Raw genomic sequence first — 20,003 nt, 5'->3', positions numbered from 1 at the left:
GAAAAAGCAGAGAAAAGGCTTGGGGACGGGACTGCAAGTGCCCTCCTTCCCCTGCCCAGGGAGACAACTCAGCTCTAAAGCAGACTGGTCTGCAGAGTAGGCTGAGAGCAATGTGGGACCAAATAAGCAAGGGAAGGGTGCCACAGGCCAGGCTGCTAAGCCAGTGTACAAAAAGAATGAATAGGGTTGATGCTGTCAGTGCTGCCTGTGATGCTGCACCAGGCAGTGCAGAGCAGCCCCCCAAATTCAGCTTTTCCACAAGGTTACATCTTAAAAAAAAAGTAAGGAAGAACTGCTAAGGCTTTGTGTTACTGGGTAAGCAGATCTGCCTTTACCCTTGCAAGAGTAGTGCCAAGCACAGTCATGGGAGTGGTGTATTTCAGTCAGCAGCAGTTTATTTGTGTCTGTAAATACATGCAGCCTGACCACAGCTAGCATTCCTGAATGAAAGCTCCAGCAGAAGGCTTCAACGGGTCAAATGTGATGGAAAAATGTCAGTGCTTGTCTAGCCAAGCTGGAATCCGGATGCCCTTGCAACATCATCTCTTGTTTCCCCAGCCACAGCTGACGGCTGCTGCTGCTGTAGGGTTGCTGGGGCTGGGCTCACCAGCCTTTTCTCTGTGCTGCTGGTCTGGGGGAGGAGACAGCACCATTCCTTGGGAAAAGTCAAGGCCAGTGGCAGCATTATATGTTTTGACAGTTGTGGAGATGCACTGAAATGGTTCTCTGTTGCACAAGCCTGAGTGAGGCATGCCTGCCTGCATGCTCATTGCCCTCTACAGTGGACCAAGAAGGTGCTCAGCAGCTGAAGGCAAAGCCCAGGCTCTGGAAGATGAATGCTCCACACTCTTGAACTTATTTAACCTTGTGTTTCTCCAGCCAAGTGGAAAGCCAAGGAGCTACAATGTTGAGAAAAGGATCACTAAGCTGCCTGCAGGAAATGCCACACTTGGGGTAACTCACTGCATCTGCAGCCTAGCAGCCTACCCCAGCACCATCTCCATACCTGAACACATGAACTGGAATTGACTGTTGTTCTCCTTTCCACTGCCAACCTGCAAAAGTCAAAACTATACAGCAGAGACACAGGAGTTTATTCATCCTGTCCCTTTCTGCATACCCACTAGTTTATGCTCATGTCCACTGGATGCAGCCAGATCAAAAACTTGTCCTTTCAGCTGCCATGACCCAGGATCACCCAGTCTGTGGGGGCAAAGGTCGCAGCCATGGGCTTGCAGGACCCTGTTGTGCACAAGGACATGGAGGCTCTATTTCCTAAATTATTTCATTGCATTTTAATACAAGTCACCACTATCAAGGCAAGCCTACTGATGATTAGCAAAACAAGTGTATCTATGCTACAAATAACTGCTGTAAGTCTGTCGTGGTTTAACCCCAGCTGACAACTCAGCCCCACACAGCCACTCTCTCACTCTGCTGCAGTGGGATAGGGGAGAGAATCGGAAGAGTAGAAAAGTGAGAAAACGTGGGTCAAGGTAAAGACAGTCCCATAAGTAAAGCCACAGCTGCACACAAGCAAAGCAAAACAAGGAATTCATTCCTTCAGAGTCTGGCTGGCAGGTGTTCAGCCAGTCCCAGGAAAACTGAGCTCCTTCATGCCTGGTGGTGACATGGGAAGGCAAATGCCATGACTGTGAACGTACCCCCCTTCCTTCTTCTTCCCCCAGTTCTGTGTGCTGAGCATGATGCTCTGGGATGTCCCTGTGGTCAGTGGGGGTCAGCTGTCCTGGCTGTGTCCCCTCCCAGCTCCTTGTGCACCCTCAGCATCCTCACTTATGGGGTGGGAGGAGGAGCAGAAAAGGCCTTGAATCTCTGTAAGCTGTGCTCAGCTGTAACTAAAACATCTCTGTATTATCAACACTGTTTCCAGCAAAAATCTGAATTGTGCTTGCTGCTCTGGAAAAAATTAACTCTATCCTAGCCAAAACCAGCTCAAGCAGATATATATTTCAACAGCAGCAGAAAGCAATGTTAGCAGTAATGAATATTAGTGTCAATTCTATATTTCAATTTTACAAGTCACCATAAAATTACCACTAGTAAAGCAGCAAAAATACTTACCAGTAATTATTATTTAGGACAAGAGGAAATGGCTTCAAGTTGTACCAGGGGAGGCTTAGATTGGATATTAGGAAAAATATCTTCACTGAAAGGGTTGTCAAGCATTGGAACAGGATGCCCAGGGAAATGGTGGAGTCAACAAACCTGGAGGTGTTTAAAAGGCAAGTAGTAGCACTTCGGGAAGTGGTTTAGCGGTGGACTTGTCAGTGCTGGGGTAACACTGGGATTCAATGTGCATAAGGGTTTTCTCCAACCTAAATGATTCTATGGTTTTATGATTCTAATCTAACCCTTTCTTACTTGGAGTGAAGAGGTCATGGTTCACTTTGGAGGTATTTGAACAACAGACAGTGTGCTCAGAAAGGCAGCAACCCTCCTTTTGTGCATTCAGCTCCTAGAGTTACTGGATGGCAGCACAGACTAAAAATATATACTCAATGATCCTGAAGGTCTTTTCCAATCTAAAAGATTCTGTGATTATATGCATGCCTGTATATATGTATGTGTGCATATATATATATGTGTGTGTGTGTATGTGCACATACATATGTAAAATTTTATAAATACATACATACATATATAAAATGTTGTATAAATTGTTGCTGGTACCAAGTGCTTGTCAAATCCATCCCAGCAGTGGGGCCAGCTGACAATGGGAGAAGTGTCACTTGGACAATGTGTTGGGTCTCACTGAGACAGAGTTCATTTTCCCTTAGCACCCTCACAGTGCTGTGCTTTGCAGTGGAAAAGGTGTTGATAACACACCACTGCTTTGGCAACTGCTGAGCAGACTGTCCCTCTAACATTCCCCCCCGCATCAAGGGGCTGGGAGTGGGCAAGATCCTGGGAGGGCACACAACCAGGCCAGCTGACCCAAATTAACCAAAGGGATATTCCATACCGTATGATGTCAGCTCAGATACAAAAGCTAAGGAAGGGAGGAGGAACAGGGAGGCATTTGTTACTCTGCAGAGTTTGCCTGCTGGAGCCACCTCTATGCGTGCTGAAGCCCTGCTTCCTGGGAAGTGCCTGAACATCGCTGGCTGATGGGAAGTAGAGTTTGACTTTTTCCCTTTGCTCATGCACATGCAAACTTCTGTTTTTCTATTTTTATGCTTTAGTAAACTGCCTTGTCTCAACCTATGATTTGTTTTCCATCTTATTCTCTCCCGTGTCCCGCTGCGAAGAGGAGCAATAGAGAGGCTCAGTGGGCACCTGGTGCCTGGCCAAGGTCAGCACACTACAGTCCTTTTTGGTGCCCAAACGTGGGGTGAGATAAAGGCAGTTTTATATATAGATATATATATATATATATCTGTATTGCATGCTGTAGTAAAAAGTAAATCATAGTTATAGAGTAGGAAGCTCTCGTGCAGGACACGGAGTTTGTCAGCTGCACTGCTTATCTCTTTATTTTGCTGAGTTTGGGAACATGTTAACAAAAACAAAGGCTCTGTGCTTTGCTCTTACACTGATGGCCTTGTTTGTGGGGAGCTATGTTCTGGGGACCGTAATTGATGTGAATGCTTTTTTAATGCAGGCTCCCATGGTCTTTGCTCATCCTTATGTAAGATATTTAATACTCTTAATAATATTAGCTAATACTGTTGGCATGCTCTGGAGTTTATGGAATCTGGCATCATCCTGGGGTAGGAGAAAACAAACTTTAGGTGAGGAGATATTGAAAGACGCCCTGAAGCATCCAGTTCCTGGGTGGCAAGGTGCATGGAACGATTTGGGCAGGTTCCTAGGGCGGTTATCACCTCCCATTGCCTGGGACTTTACACCTGAACAGGTAATCAACCCTGACAAACTGACCCGTCAGCTGATAGAAGGGTGCCTTGCCCACCCCACTGAACACCAGCAGCTTCTTGCTCTGTACTGGGGCCTGGCCTGTGCCTACCGAGCCACTGTTCAGTACTCTCAGAGGACTGTAGTTGAGGCAGGAGCCCAAACTGCATTTGAGGACACTACGGCTGAGTTAGGGACTCCAACCTCAGCAGCTACAGTAACTGCCCCAGAAGTGAAAGCAAAAAAATGGACAAGGCAAGTCACACACCCTTTGCATCGATTAGTAAGGGAGGAAGAAGAAGAGGAGGAAGAAGGAGAAGTAACAGTAGGAAAGGAGGGCATAGATCAAGAAGCAGGTCCTTCAACAAAGAAATCAAAAGAACTGAGGCAAATCAAACAGGTAACCGAAGTTACTCGGTCCCTGACCTCATCAGAACTTCGAGACTTGCGAAAAGATTACAGCCGCCAGCTGGGTGAGCCAATTTCTGCCTGGCTGCTTCGATGCTGGGACAATGGGGCCGGCAGACAGCAGTTAGAAGGTCATGAAGCCCAACAGCTGGGATCCCTTGCTAAAGATCGGGAAATTGAAAGAGGAATTGGAAAAGAAGGAGCAATTTGCAGCCTCTGGAGACGGCTCGTCTCAAGTGTGAGGGCAAGATACCCGTTTAAGGAAGATCTGGTGAACTCCCCAGGGAAGTGGACCACTGCAGATGAAGGTATCCAGTACTTGAGAGAATTAGCAGTGCTGGAAATCATCTATAGTGATCTAAAAAGTGACAGGGTCCCTGAAGATCCAGAGGATGCCACTTGCACAATGGCCATGTGGAGGAAGGTGGTTCAAAGCGCCCCTGCATCATATTGCAGCAGCTTGGTATCACTGTACCACCCGCAAATGGATACACCAACCGTAGAGATGGCGTCCTCCTGGCTCCGAAATGTAGAAGAAACTCTGGGCGCTTCCTCCTCCCTACAAGCCAGCAGCCCAGCTTTTAGGGGCAGCCCAAGAGATCGGTCCTCTCCTTCCCCGGTCAGAGGGAAGGGAAGCCCCAAGCGCAGGCCCCGTGGTGAGCTCTGGTTCTTTCTGCGTGACCAGGGGGAGGACATGAGGAAGTGGGTAGGTGAACCCACCTTTAAGCTGGAAGCCCGTGTCCGTGAACTGAGAGGGAAGAAAGCTGTTAAAGGGTCACCCAAGAAGACTGCCAGTGTAGTTGCCACAGAGAGACAAGAAGGCAATCAGCGATTTCCCAGACATAAAAGAGCTAAAATCACTTCCTTTCAGCCTGATGAGGGGACTTCTGATCTGGCATCGCAAAGGTCAGATAGTGAATACTCTGACCAGGAACAGGAATAAAGGGTCCCTGCCTCTGGCCAGGAGGAGGAAAGGGATGACCAGGCATACTGGACTGTGTGGGTTCGATGGCCTGGCACATCAGATCTGCAGAAGTGCAAAGCTTTAGTAGATACATTGTACATTGATGCCATCAATGCACAGAAATGCAGAATCCATCTGGATCTTTGGAGTGACAGGGGGATGCCAGGAGTTTTCTGTGTTAGAGGCCAAGGTGAGCTTAACAGGGATCAAGTGGGAAAAGCACCCCACTGTGACTGGCTCAGAGGCCCCTTGTATCCTTGGCATCGACTAGATACTTCAAGGATCCAAAAGGATATCCATGGGCTTTTAGTGTATACAGGGTGAATACAGAGAAGATCAAAGAGTTATCCACCCTGCCTGGCCTCTCAGAAGATCCCTTCATTGTAGGATTGCTGCGGGTTGAATGAAGACCAGCAAGTACCAGGACTGTGCAGCAGCAGCAGTATCTCACCAGCCAAGACTCTGTAACCCCATCCATTAGTCCTTGGAGAGCCAAGGAATGATCAGCAGGACCTGCTCACCCTTTAACAGCCCCATATGGCCAGTGTGAGTCTGATGGGGAATGGAGGCTGACAGTGGACTGTTTGGGCCTGAATGAGACACCTGTGAGTGCTGCTGTACCTGACATGTTGGAAATTCAATGTGAGCTGCAGTCAAAGGCAGCCAAGAGGTGCCACACAGGTTGTACACAAATGTGAAACGTGCTGCAATCAAGTGAGCTACACAAGTGGAGTCTCCTTGGAGAGAGGGTGGTGGCTGGGGTTCCAGAATGGTGAGGCCTGGCAAATTGACTATATTGGGCTGTTGCCACGCCAAGGCAAGAGTTACATCCTCACCATGGTAGAGGCAACAACTGGCTGGCTGGAAACATCCCCTGTAAAACATTGCCACTCCTTGAGAGACCTTGACATCCCAGGCCTTGAGGGACAGATTTTGTGGCAACATGGTACTACAGAGAGAATTGAATCAGACAGTGGGGGTCACTTTAAAAATAAACTCATAAACTCTTGGGCAAAGAAACATGGCATTGAGTGGATATATCACATCCCTTATTACCTACAGGCCTCTGGGAAGACTGAAAGATATAATGGACTGCTGAAAACTATGTAAAGAGTGTAAGGTAATGGGGCATGGAAGCACTGGGATGAAAATTTAGCAGAAGCTACTTGGCTAGTCAACCCTAGGGAATCTGGTAACCACCCTGGTCCTGCCCAAATGAAACCCCTTCACACTGTGGGAGGAAATAAGGTCCCTGCACACATAGGGAAGTGGGAAAGTCAGTCTGGATTTCTCCTCCTATGGGAAAAGGCAAGCCTATTTGTGGGATTGTCTTTGCCCAAGGACCTGGATGTACTTGGTGGGTGATGAAGAAGGATGGGGAGACCTGGTGTATACCTCAAGGAGATTTAACCTTGGGGGAAAAATAATCTGTGGTGTGAGTTGTATGTTGCAGGAAGTAGCAGAGATGACACGAACTGATGAAGAATGAATTTTGCAAGGAGCAGGAAGAATGCAACAACAACCTGAGACAGGCTGGTGTCAGTGCCCAGCAATAAAGTGTGCTGCTTCTCCTGTCCAGATCACTCATCCTGATGGAATGGAGCCCAAGTCATGGATCTGGAGGGATGAAAGAAGCCCATGAAATCGAAAAATAATATCTATCATTGAAAGGGCAGGGGATAGTGGTTAATGAAAACGTATGTTTGATATAGAGATGATTTAAGGATGTACTTTAAGTTGTGTGTGTGGGCAAGAAGGCATTCCAGTAATGAGAAATAAATACAGTGGAACAGTTGGAAGATATATAAATTATGTGGGATCTGAGTATGACGCAAATGGTATGGAATGAGGGGTGGACAGTGCATGGAATAAGGGGCCTGACTGAGACAGAGTTCATTTTCCCTTAGCACCCTCACAGTGCTGTGCTTTGCAGTGGAAAAGGTGTTGATAACACACCACTGCTTTGGCAACTGCTGAGCAGACTGTCCCTCTAACATTCCCCCCCCATCAAGGGGCTGGGAGTGGGCAAGATCCTGGGAGGGCACACAACCAGGCCAGCTGACCCAAATTAACCAAAGGGATATTCCATACCGTATGATGTCAGCTCAGATACAAAAGCTAAGGGAGGGAGGAGGAACAGGGAGGCATTTGTTACTCTGCAGAGTTTGCCTGCTGGAGCCACCTCTATGCGTGCTGAAGCCCTGCTTCCTGGGAAGTGCCTGAACATCGCTGGCTGATGGGAAGTAGAGATTGACTTTTTCCCTTTGCTCATGCACATGCAAACTTCTGTTTTTCTATTTTTATGCTTTAGTAAACTGCCTTGTCTCAACCTATGAGTTGTTTTCCATCTTGTTCTCTCCCGTGTCCTGCTGGGAAGGGGAGCAATAGAGAGGCTCAGTGGGCACCTGGTGCCTGGCCAGGGTCAACCCATGCTGCATCACAGAACCTGGAGTCAGCCTGGCATCCCAGGTGAGGTCTGCTCTGCCAAGGAAACACCACCGGGAGCAAGGATTTGTGCACATTGGGATGCATCAGAAAAAGAGGCTCCATCTGGGGTAAAAAGTAAGTCCTTTTTATACCACAAAGACATAACCAGGCATAGGACACCAGCACTTGGAGCACTCAATAGATGCTGCTGACTTCTATTTTCATCTGGCACAGTCAATCAATGATGATGTAAATTGGGACAGAACACAAGCTTGTATTGATTCTGGAAACCTCATGGACCTGTTAGTACAGGGTTAAACACTCTGCCTTGATTACCTACAGGGTAATGATTGTGTTGAAAGTTAAGTGTCAGAACTTGAGATGGGAATGCCTAAGGAGCAAGATGTGCTGTGGTACAAGTGTCTATCTTCTGTGGTGATAATGTCTTAGTGCCACAAAAACAGAACCATCCAGGGGTTAAAAAGTTGGCCACCAGCTTCACCCAGGGTCATTGTCATGTTTGTAGAATGAATTAGAAAAACACAGATTAGAAAAAAAAATTCCATTTTGTTATAATCAGAGTGCCCAATAGAGGTTATGATCTATACAGCCAATTGTGTTGCTTGGGTCATAGATGTCCCAATTATCATCAGTACTAAGCCAACTCTGTAGACAGCAGCATGTAGAATTAGGACCAGTGAGATTACAGTATCTATGAAAATTCATGTTATTAACATTCCATGTAAGATGCCAGAGTCCATTAAAACCTCATTTGTTTGTATTTGCTGATTCATTATTTCAGGTCCATGAGGTTTCCAGTATCAATACAAGCTTGTGCTCTGTCCCATTTACACCAAAACCACACTTGGGTGTGATTGTAACACAAAGTGTAATTACAGTTGCTTATCTTCCTCACCCAAATTGAACCTGTGTCCTGGGGCATTACAATGTACTATTAGGGCCTCAACATATGAATGTGCTTTAAAGGTTGTTGTTATTGATAATTTGGTGTACTGGGGAGTAAGTATGCCAAATTAGGTTGACACCAAGATGCTTCAGAGACAGGTTCTGCTGAGTCTCAAAATTTGGCATCTAATGATCAAGGGTGGTATAGGGAATGCCAACAATCCAATTTATTGCCTGCTCGAGAAATTATATTCATAAATTGTACAATGTGATCACAATTCTATCCTTGAAATAAGGAACAAGAAATAACATAATGACAAGGCATGGTGTACATAATGTAACAGTTATAAAAAAGACAAATGCTCATGATGTTGTTTCACTTCATGCCAACTTGCCAAATCAGTAGGATATCTGGAGTAGTGGAGGAAGCCCATGGACCCTGAGAGTAATAACTGCTTGTTAAAGGACAGGGGACAGTAGTTAATAAGAATGTATAAATCTCTGTGTTGGTTATAAAGGTGGTTTAACTGTGCGGTTTGAGTTGCAAGCATTGGTAAGAAGGGATTTCAGTACTGAGGACTAAATACAATTGAATCATATACTATGTGAAGTGCTGGGCCCCACAATTTAAGAATGATGTTAGGGTCCTTGAATGCATCTAGAAGACTCCAGGTTTATCTAGTTTAGAGAAAAGAAGTCTGACGTAAGGCCTCATTGTGCTCTGCAGCTTCCTGAGGAGGGGAGGTGGCTCCTTCCCTGCCTGCAGCGTGCTGATGCCTCCCCCATCATGCCTATCCCACAGTCTGCAGGATGACTATGGGCATCTCCTTTAGCCAGCCTACTGTGAGTCCTGTTCCTTGCAGGAGATCCCCTAATTGTCTCCATTCCAGATCACGTTCCTGTTTGCAAGGGGCCACTTTGTGTCAGATCTATTGCATTTCAAGCACTTTTTCCCTTATTCTTACTACTCTGAGCTCCCTTAAGCCTTTGGATGACCCTGTCCTGACCTTCCCTTTGGGAGTGCTTCCCTGTCCTTGTTGCCTCCCCATAAGGACTGTCAATTTTCCAGCCTTTCCAGGCCACTACGGTGTTTCAGTGCCACATTTCATGCCATAACATTAAGGTCAGGTTTTTCTGGTCTCTCTGGATGCTGTATTTTGCAAGAATTTTAGTTTCCCTGTTGCTGGCACAACCATTGTGTCCCAGGGTGTTACCTCTGTACCTTAAGGAAATCCTGAGCAGTCAGTCTCATTGTCCAGCCAGAGAATCCATCAAGAGTACTAGAGGGGGGGGGGGGGGGGGGAGACAGCCCCACACTCTCAGCATTTTTTAGAAGCATTTATTATGGATGATAACAGGGAGGTTTTCACTCTGGCCTCTGCATCAGTGTTTAGGATAAATATTCTTCCTCTCAGGAACATCTGTCCAGCCTCAGCCTGATGAGGGATCACTGCACCAGCCCCCAGCTGGTACCACCCATCCCACCCAGTCCTCAGGAGGCTTTTTGCTGTGCTGCATGGACAACTGCCTTAGCTGCTCAGCATGAAAATTCCTAGAAGTCATTGTGACCCTGGGGGTCAGGGGGGGGCCTTCCTCCTCCAGCAGGAGCCAGGAGGAGCCCCCTGGGAAGTTTTAATGTCAGGGTACAAGGAGGCTGCGTTATCTGGACAAAGCTTGGGCAATGAAGAGGGGGAGGAAGACTGGCTGCCAGAATCAAAGCCTCCTCCTCATTTTCCATTTTCATTATTTATCTTTTCAGTGATCCTGCTCTGAGAGCAGGCATGCAGGCTTTTGCTGTAGGTGCCATACATCCAGATGTCTGAGGGTAGTTTTTAAGTAACCGCTTTGCAACAAAGCCATGGGATTCAAAGGCAACTACTCACACTTCTGCATCCTTAGCTTGCTGCAAAGCTTCCAGTTCCTGCCTAGCAGTGCTAAACAAAGCACCTACAGCTGACACCTCTGTGAGAAGCCTGATGAAGGGCCCCTTGCTATTCTCTGCTTTGCATTTGAGTGTCCTGTCACCTCTGAAACTCCATTTGCTGCCTTTCCAAATGCAACCAATTCTTAGACACCTTATCCCTGTCCCATACACGGGTTTTCTACAAGCATCTTGCCATTTTCACTGCTTTTCTACTGCCTTCTCCCAAGCATCCATGACCTGTTTACCACGGATCCACACTTCTGACACCAATTAATGCCACAACCCAGAAGGATTACTTGGCTTGTGAGTATGCAAAGATTGCAACTGTTTGTAGTATGTCTTACTCTGTCATGCACAAGGACACAGAGGATTTATTACCTATTTTCTCTTATTCATAACAGTTTACTACTGTCAAGGCAAGCATAGTTAGAGTTGGCAAAACAAGTAGATCTACTCTACAAGATACTACAAATTACTACCAGAAAGCAAACAGGGATTTCCACAGCAGCTGCAATCAAGTCTGTATTTCAGTTTACACAGCTTATGACATACCACCACCTTATGCACAGTTACAGCCTTGCTCAGGCTTCCCCCTGTTCTTTGTCCTGGCCAGCCTCCACCTACAGCCCTGCACGTTCACAGCCGGACTGTTGCTCACATCAGCTTATGAGAAAATGCTCAGAGGCCACATGGGTCATGTAGGAACAGAGGACTGAGACTGAGGACAAAGCCAACCCAGACACACAGGCAGGGTCACCTCTCCCAGCATGAAAATGCCTGACAAAGGAGTTGGAGGAAAACCTGAAGCTGGAGCAGGCACCAGGCTGAGTTTTAATTTCTTGCGGCATTCAAAGCTGTACTCATCACTGTGGTACAGGCTGACCAAGATCCACCAGCATGATTACAAACAAACAAACAAACAATCCAGTGTGTCTAGCCCACAGCCCAGTCACAAGCCTTCCAAAACAGACCATTCCCTGAGACAGTGACCTCCAAAAGTCAGATCTGAAAACAAACTTCCTCTGGGTGTTTCACATTCCTTTGGTGCTATTCTCTAAATGCAATGTTTGTGTCTCTTACTAAAAACATCCACAGCAACAGGCTTTCCACATAAACTTAAAGGGAAGTGATTCAGTTATTTTTCTGGGATTATGTTTCAAATAAATTTTCATAGACTAGGCTATGGAAACTATAATATCATCTGTCAGTTTACCAATAATAAAGCAATGTTGATACTGTGACATACAAATAATACTTTTAAGGATGATGCTTGTTTAACTTGGCTGGTTTTAATTCAGCATTTGGTTTATCAAGATTTTGCAAGAATTTTAAGTCTGTGTAATGCACTGTACTTATGCAGTTATACTGATTTAAGTGCCCTGGCTGGGTTCTCGTGACACAAATACCCACAACCTCCGAGACACAGAGTGGACTTTGCACACAAATATCAACAGCTACGTAACAATTCCTTAGTGGTTCGAGCTTGTGCTGGTCTCACAGTTCTCAGGAATTGCTGCTCCGAAATAGAAGCAAGTCATGCAGCTTTCTGCTGCAAGCACTGGCAACACTTGGTCACAATCTTATTTAACTATGAAAAGAGTGATTTCCTTTCATTCTGTTATAAACCGTACTCCAGAATGGGTAAGGATCACAATTTAATATAAATGCCTACTGCCAGTTAATATTAAATTGAGAAATTTAAATATAACCTTATGCCTCTACCAAAGGCTCAATCAGATCACAGAATGAACGGCAAGAGTTTCAGATTCATATATTATGATGCAAATGAGTTTTGTAAATTGTGACCTAGTTCCCATGTTAGGAACAGTTGGGACCAACAGCAGGGACTGTGTGATGAATGCAAGCAGCAGGAGCAAGCAAGGAAATTAACATTTGTTCTTAATTTGAAATGGATTTTTAATCACTTTCAGGTGCCTCAAAGGAAGTGCACACACTTGTTTACTATAATCATTCTGACAGAAGAATGCATATAGGAGGTAACATGTTTTTGTTTTACTAATTGAAATGTTTGCAGCAGTGGTGTCACACAAAGTGCCAGAACACAGCTCTTTCTGGAGGGCACAAAGAAGGACTGTGAAATGAAGTTTCCCAGTTGATCTGTTCCTCAGAACTTGCTTTGTAAAGCAAGTGAGTTGCACATACCCCCTAAAAGTGATGGGATATTAGATCACATTCATCTTTCCAAATCCAGTTGCTATTTTGTAAGCTAGAGGCCTGATAAACTTGCTCTCCAAAGAGCCTGCTCAGGGATTTAGCTCCACGGCTGTCAGCCACATGCTTAAACACGATTCAGCAGAGTTAGTGGAAAATACTGAACTCATGAAATTCTGCTTGTGCTGTAACAGTGAGCCCACAACGCACTGTGCTGAGCTTCAGCCTGAGGCAGCTTTCTGATAAACAATTGTTTTAAATGAGCTTTAGAATACTGCTTTAAATGTCTGAATGACATTTAAATGTTTTAAATACACCCAACAGCAAGGGTGTAACTTGTTAAAAACCAGACACATTTTCATTCTGAGGATTATCTGGAGTTGGAAACTTTTGGAAGCTGTAAAAACGGCAGAGTGTCAAGGCTCCCCAAAAATAGTGTCTCAGCTCCCTCTGGTGGAAAAGGCCATTTTCTGCAAAAAGGTCTAAGTGAGAAAGTCTTGTTTCTGCTACAAGCCTCAAGGCCATGAGATAGAGACAGCAAACAAATCCTGTTGACTTTGAAGGACTGGAAATAAGAAGATGATGTGAAATATCCCATCCCAGTGACCACTGCAGGGTGTCTGAACAGGATACCTCATAATCAACAAGTTCCATCTTCCACAAGGTAGAATTCTCCAGGTGTGAATTATGATACTTAAACCTCCTGAAGCAACTGGTAGCCCCAAGGAAAATAACATACACAATATTCTAACATTCTCTCCACAACATCTTAAGCCCCACAAGCAGCTGAATCATGAAAGAGCCCTATGTCACTAAATCACGAGGCATAAAGCAAAGCCCTCAGATCCCAACCTGTGTCCCTTGGTCTTAGACATCCTGCATAAGTTAAACCAATCAAAAATAGCCTCCTCCAATCTCCTATTTTCAAAGATCGGGCACTAATGGCAAAAACCTCCCTAAATACAGTTGTTCCTAGTCCAGACGTAAGTGTATTAACAAAAGGACCCAGCTTTCTGTGTGCTCTGGAACAGCAAAAGTTCAGAACTGCATCACCACTGGTTTCTGACTTCTTGATCAATAAAATTTTCATTGCTATTTACACCACATACATGCTAGATATGCTTAAGGTTATTCCATACTTTTTAACCAAAACCAATCATGCAAGATATTTCTATTTCTCCTTATTTACCATGTACAGTGGAAAGTAAAGCCTGCAAGTATTCCAGCTATTGTCACAAGAAGTCTAATAAAGTATATTTTTATTTCATATTAGAGGAATCAACAGCTCCACTGCAATTAAGCACCCAACTAACTGCTCTGACCAATTCTGTAAACAGAATCATGAGCAACTCCTGCAGTCACAGACACACGAGAATGACTTTTTATTATATTTCTGCCACAGAACCAAGACATATAGAGCCAGTGAAAAGGGAAAATGGTATCAAAAAAAGCATTTATTAAACACCACATAATTCAATTTCAGAGTGTGGCATTAAAACCTGCACTTGCTCCTTGGAAACAGGAAAGCTGAATAAACCTGTGAAGGTGGGGGCAGGACATCAAGTGTGCAGATGAAGTTTATTAAGAACATAACAAAATACAATTTCCACAGCCAGAAAAAAATTGAGGGTAGGGAAAAGAGACAAAGGCAACAACAGCCAAAAAATACCCTTGGAGTGTTTTGTGCAATATTTTTCAAACAAGAAAGCCTACTAAGGCTAAAAAATGGGCATGAAGTTCTGCTTTCTTACATTCAAATATCAAAAAAACAACAATGGCAAGTACAATTTGACCTCTGTGTGTACAGTTAAAACAACTTTGTAATAGATTTTTCTCCAAAAGGGCAATTTTCTACAGGCTGAAGTGTTTATTTAACTGGACCCCATATGAGGGCTGCAGCTCCATCAGCTTTGCTTACTGGCTGTGACAGTGTGTGGTTTTCAGTCTTCTGCAGGAACACCAAGCCTGCTCATGTAGCTCTCCCACGCTGCCTTCCTGTACCTCTCTGCTTCTTGGAGACGGTCTGAAACTGCCAAGATGCCACGTCCCACAATTATGATATCTGAGCCCTTTTCACCAATAACTTCCTTGGGGCTTAGGTACTTCTGTCCAAGGTTATCACCTGAAATACAGACACCATTTTGTTTTTCTTTGTACTAAAAACCTTCAGAGAGGTGCTGGAACACAAAAGAGGTCCCCCGTCCCAGCTCTCATCCTAACAATCCACAAACAGAACTAGAAATTGCATTGCCAACCAAAAAACACAGATCAAATTTGACAGCCAGCACTCTCCTTTTTTATGGTTTACCAATCATTATAGATGGAACAGTTACTCAAAGAAGCACCATAAAATAAGCCTCAGCCTTCTTAAAGCAGGCAAAATCCCCAAACATTAATGTAAAAGCTTGTGATTTCAGTTTAGGTCTCATAAAAATTAAGTATTGCAGAGAAACTTATCTCCCCTATCTGCTTCAGTGATAACCTCTTCAGTCAGCAGAAGACTTTCCATTCACTGACACTGCATCTATATCAATACCAAGTGTTTCAGCTGGACTTCTCTATTTGTTATGTATTTTTTACTACTACTGAATAGTTTTACATCTAATCTAACACCTACCTGAAGACATTTTACATGTTTTCAGGAATGTGCTTTATGGTATGCACAGACCTCAAAACAGGAAAAAAGGTTGTATTGTATAGCCTGCTCACTGCTTTAGCTCCCAAGAAAGGGATCAGTATATCCAAAAATATGGGAGACAGCCCTTAGTGGGAAACAGGCTCCTCCCAGGTCAGAATCAGCATCCAAACCCTCTTCAGAAGCCACTTTTTCACTGGAGACTAGATCACTTCTGTACTTACAAACAGACTAAAAATATTTCAGAAAAAGTTACCTCCAGTTTGCAGCTGCACTCCTGGCGTTAAGTGAAGAAATTCTGGTTTATTGCTAACTCTAGATCCACATATGAATCCAAAAACAAAATCTGAGTTTTCTTCAGCCATCTGTACCTGAAAAAGATCAGTGAACAATTACAAATGATATACTTAAAACTCAGCTGGCCTAGCAATCTGTTTCTCATCCACTCTCTGACACCTTAATCTATGCGAGGCAGGGGTATGAAACACCTCTTGCTTTCCCAATGTAAAGTTGCTCCTTCCCTCTGGCAGAAAAGTGAATATTGTGTTTCTTTCTATGTTATAAATAATACTGCAAATGGATTTAAACTAATTAGAAAAGCACTGCTTAAAGAAAGAAATAAAAAAAATAAGGGGAGAATGCTAACAGAAAACGTGACGTGTACTAGAATTCCAAGTGTGAACTCTGACCACCTCACATCACTGGCCTACAGCTGCAACCTTTAAACACCACACAGTCATATTCCTGAGTCTCCAAGGTAAAAACAAACACGTGTAATAGTCAGAGCTGGAGGGACTTTTGGAAGTGCAAATATTAGAAACACATAAAACCTCCCTGTCACACTTTACAAGCTTTTAACCCAACACAACACTGCCCACTTACTGCAGCTTTTGTGTATTCACCCGTTGCAAGGGACCCTTGGGAACTCATCTCTGCAACCAGCAGACAGCCACGCTGGAGAGGAAGACCCACTTCCTTCAGACCTTTCACAACTCCAGAGCCTGGAACCACGTGGGCATTGACGATGTCCGCCCAGGACGCGATTCTGAACACGCCACCTGAGAACACGGGCAAAGAGCCGTAAGAAATGTGTTAAACAGGAAGCACAAGTTAGACAAAAACAGCTGCACACCTTATCACTCACAGATTTAAAAGACAGTTTTACTGCTGAAGCTTGTCAGTTACAAGTTCAGTCTCATCAGGCAGCTCTGACAGCTGCCTAACCACAAAGTGTAATCTCTCAGTTTACTTTTCACAAAGACTTGTTAGTGTCTCACCTTTAATATTTACTGAGACATTTATGGTAGCCCAGAAATCTGCTGTCACAGGTGCTATCTTCCCAGACAGCACACAGATCATATGGGACATAAGGATCAGGAAAAGAGAACAGCAGTTCTATAGCTGCAGCTGGAGTATCAAAAGAAAGCCATGCTGGGCACACAAGTAGTACAATAACAGCAGGCAGCAGTTTCTCATGGCACACAACTCAGAAGTACTTACTGAGCACAACCAGAGTCACAAAAAAGTTTAGGCTGGAAGGGACCTCAGGAGGTCATGCCCTCTCAACAGGGTTCACTTCAATGCTAAGTCAAATTGCTCAGGGTCTTATCCCCTTGAGTATTTCCCAAGGCCGGAGATTCCATGCTCTCTCCTGGCAGCCTGTGCCAGTACTGCAGTTACACACACCAGAGGCAGTTATAGTAAATCCAGGTTGATGATAATCACCTTCATACTGGTGTTTGACTGTGTTCCCAATATCTGCAAATTTCCTGTCTTCAAAAATCAAGAATTCATGTTGATCTGCGAGCGTTCTCAGCTCCTTTACTACCTCTTGGGTGAAATCATTCAGGATGTCTATATGAGTCTTCAGGATACAGATGCTGGGGCCCAGGGTGGCAGCTAGCCACAGCAGCTCCTTGGGGCTGGTGACATCAGCAGAAAGGCACAAGTTTGTTTGCTTCTTTTCCATGAGTGTGAGAAGCCTGGCTGCAATAGGATGCACCCCTGGCAGCTGGGCACGAGCGCTGAAGCTCAGCTCCTTGCAGAGTCTCTTCACAGGAGCAGCACCATTCTGAGCCACTGCCTCAAACACATTTCCCTCAATGAATTTCTTCACCTTTTCAACCATCTCAACAGCCACTTTTCCCTGCTGCTGGAGAATCTCCAGCACCCCAGACAAGGTGCACACAGAGTGCAGGCGAATTCCATGTTCCTCTAGCCTGGCCTTCCCACCCTGCTCCCTGTCCAACAGCACTATGGCATCTGTGACTTTTAATCCTTCTTTCTGAAGAGCTTCTGCAGTTTCCAGTACACTGGATCCACTTGTTACCACATCCTCAATGATCAGGCACGTCTCTCCTGGATTAATGGTGCCTTCTACCATCCGCTTAGTTCCTGAAAAGTAAAAAGCAAACACTCCACCAAATTAACAAAGGTTGGACAACCCAAGAAAACCTTAATAGAATGAAAACTTTATTAGATGATACCACTTATCACAGTTCTTACCACAGCTGATCTGTAATTCAGTTCATAAAGACTGTTACTTCTCCAAGCTGGTAAAATACTACTTTATGTTTCCAGAAGTTATGTTCCATCACAAAACCGACACACTGTTAACAGCGCAAATTCAAATGTTTGAATAAGATGACTTCAGAAGTTTAGTATTGTCATGACTTGAAAGCTCAGACTTACAGAATTATTCTCTTGTTATTTAAAACATCTTTAAGGCAGCCAAGTTACTGGCACTCTTCAGCATGTCCCGTTTTCCACAGGCAGCACTGTGTGCTTAATGTGCCTGTTAGAACAATTAGAAGGAGTAAAGCCTCGAGTGCCTTTTTCCTAACTAACAACAGGCACACATCCATGAAAGGCCTCCTAGGGGGCAAGGACAAAGGGATGCCTGGCTTTCTCAGGAGCAGTTAATCGATGTCACAACTGGCTTGTGCTTCACAAGAAGGAACATCAAATGTTTCCATGGCTGTCCCACTGCCTGACACAGGAGTAACATTTAGTTTTGACAAGTGTACTTTCTAATTACACACTGTTGGAAGAGGATGCGTAGAAATCCAGTTATATGGCAGGTTAATGCTTCAGTCTGCTCTCCCACATCCTTTATCACAATCAAATAAATGGTTCATTGAGTAGAGAAGGGACTGCTGCTCACCTGCCTCACTGATTACAGGACCACAGGATAATGAAAGAAAAAGGGGGTTGAGAGATAAATGAAAAAGAAACTAGAAAGGATCCTTTTAGTGTCAATATGAAAAATGCTCTGTTTGAGAGCAAAATGTGGCTCTGGTCTCAGCATGCTGGAGAATCTGAGTTATAAATCCTTGTTTCTGGATGAGGCCACTACCCCAGAACCATAGCAAGGGTAACAAGGGAAAAAAAAAAAAAAAAAAGGACATTGCTAAGGAAAAGAAACAAACTCTCACAAACAAAACCAAAGAAACAGAAAACACCCTTCAAGAGTCTCCAAATCTCCTACAGCAGGACTAAAGGTTAACAGCAACCTTTAGAGAGAGGCTGATTAGGTTGGGATGCTGTGGGAAGTTTGCTTTAGGGGGGAAAGGGCCTGCTTCTTAAATTTCAATGGTAACCTTAAACTGGAACGGAGATGCTGTGCCTTACAAAAGAACCACAAAAACGACCATAAAGTCATTTCCCAAACAAGGTAAATTGCAAAGTCTTGATTTGAAGGCTTTACCGTAGTCTTTTCCCTCCTTCCTCCGTATAAGCATCGGAACCTGATTTTCCGAGCAGATGATGGTGGCCAGCGGCAGCGCCGTGTACGGAACCCCGCACACACAGTCGTACTGCACACCCGCATCTTGGGCTGCCTGGAAAAGAAGTCCTGCAACCTGGAAAGGAAAACCAAACGCTTTTTAAGAGCCAGGCTGGAGCGAACGTGACTAAATCAATGAAAACCTCTCTGCCTGACACTAGCCGAGAGCCGACCCTGCCGGGTCCGGCCCTGGGGAGCCGCGGCAGCGCTGCCGGCCCCGCTCCCCCCGGGCCGTGAGGGACCCGCCACCCCGCCAAGGGCAGGGACACACGCGGGGCCCGGGACTCCCCGGCCCGCACCTGCCGGAGGAGGCGCGGGTGGGACACGAGGCCGCGCAGGTCGATGTACACGGGGGAGGAGCGGCCGCTCTTCAGCACGAAGTGCCCGAAGCGCAGCGCGCCCGCCCCGCTCAGCGCCGCCGCCACGGCCTCCGCAGGCCCCGCCGCCATGGCCGGGCCCGGCGCACGGAGATGATGCGGAGCGGGAGGGGCGCGGGGCGGGGACAGCGTGTGACACACGGGGAGTCGGTGTGGCCGTACCTCCACCCCTCCCTGCGGCGGGGAGCCCGACTGCGCCATCCCGGGGTCCGTGTGGCCCGTCCGCATCCCCTCCCCGAGGCGGCAGCCCCCTGCGCCATCCCGGCCCTGCTCCCTGAGGCCCGCTCTCTCCTCCCAGTTCTCTCGTCACCCCATTCCCCCGGGAAGCAGAAGCCGCCGGTGCAGAGGGTTTGATGTGACCCGAGGGTTTCTCGCCGCGTCGGCTCCTCGGGTGATTCCCAAAGGGCCGCTCGGTGGATGCAGCCAGGGTGACAATCCCTTGGACTGGTTCCCTGAGGGGTCCCCCCGGAAAACATGAGCTGAATAAAGCCCTCAGCCAGCCCCGAGTCTCCACGGCCTCACTCAGAAAGATG

General features: G+C 45.7%; 1 protein-coding gene across 1 annotated transcript; it reads right to left on the bottom strand.

Moving 5' to 3' along the window:
- Positions 1–14,110: 14,110 nt before the first annotated feature.
- Positions 14,111–19,980, bottom strand: UMPS (uridine monophosphate synthetase). The gene is made up of 6 exons (XM_053948141.1): positions 19,393–19,980; positions 19,016–19,169; positions 17,035–17,703; positions 16,192–16,367; positions 15,566–15,680; positions 14,111–14,796 (listed from the first exon to the last, which is right to left on the bottom strand). Exons 1-6 carry the CDS (start codon positions 19,696–19,698, stop codon positions 14,615–14,617), a joined length of 1,602 nt encoding a protein of 533 aa, XP_053804116.1. The 5' UTR covers positions 19,699–19,980; the 3' UTR covers positions 14,111–14,614.
- Positions 19,981–20,003: the final 23 nt, after the last annotated feature.

Source organism: Vidua chalybeata, chromosome 7 (genome assembly GCF_026979565.1).
Source record: "Vidua chalybeata isolate OUT-0048 chromosome 7, bVidCha1 merged haplotype, whole genome shotgun sequence".
NCBI lineage: Eukaryota > Metazoa > Chordata > Aves > Passeriformes > Viduidae > Vidua > Vidua chalybeata.
This window is presented reverse-complemented; position numbering and strand designations above follow the sequence as displayed.

Excerpts from the sequence above, each read along its gene's own strand:
- UMPS (XM_053948141.1), bottom strand. The coding sequence starts at position 19,698 with ATGCGGACGGGCCACACGGACCCCGGGATGGCGCAGTCGGGCTCCCCG. Across the intron at positions 19,170-19,392 it reads ACCCGCGCCTCCTCCGGCAG|GTTGCAGGACTTCTTTTCCA; the intron begins GTGCGGGCCGGG and ends TTTCCTTTCCAG. Across the intron at positions 14,797-15,565 it reads AGTGCAGCTGCAAACTGGAG|GTGATAACCTTGGACAGAAG; the intron begins GTAACTTTTTCT and ends TCTGTATTTCAG.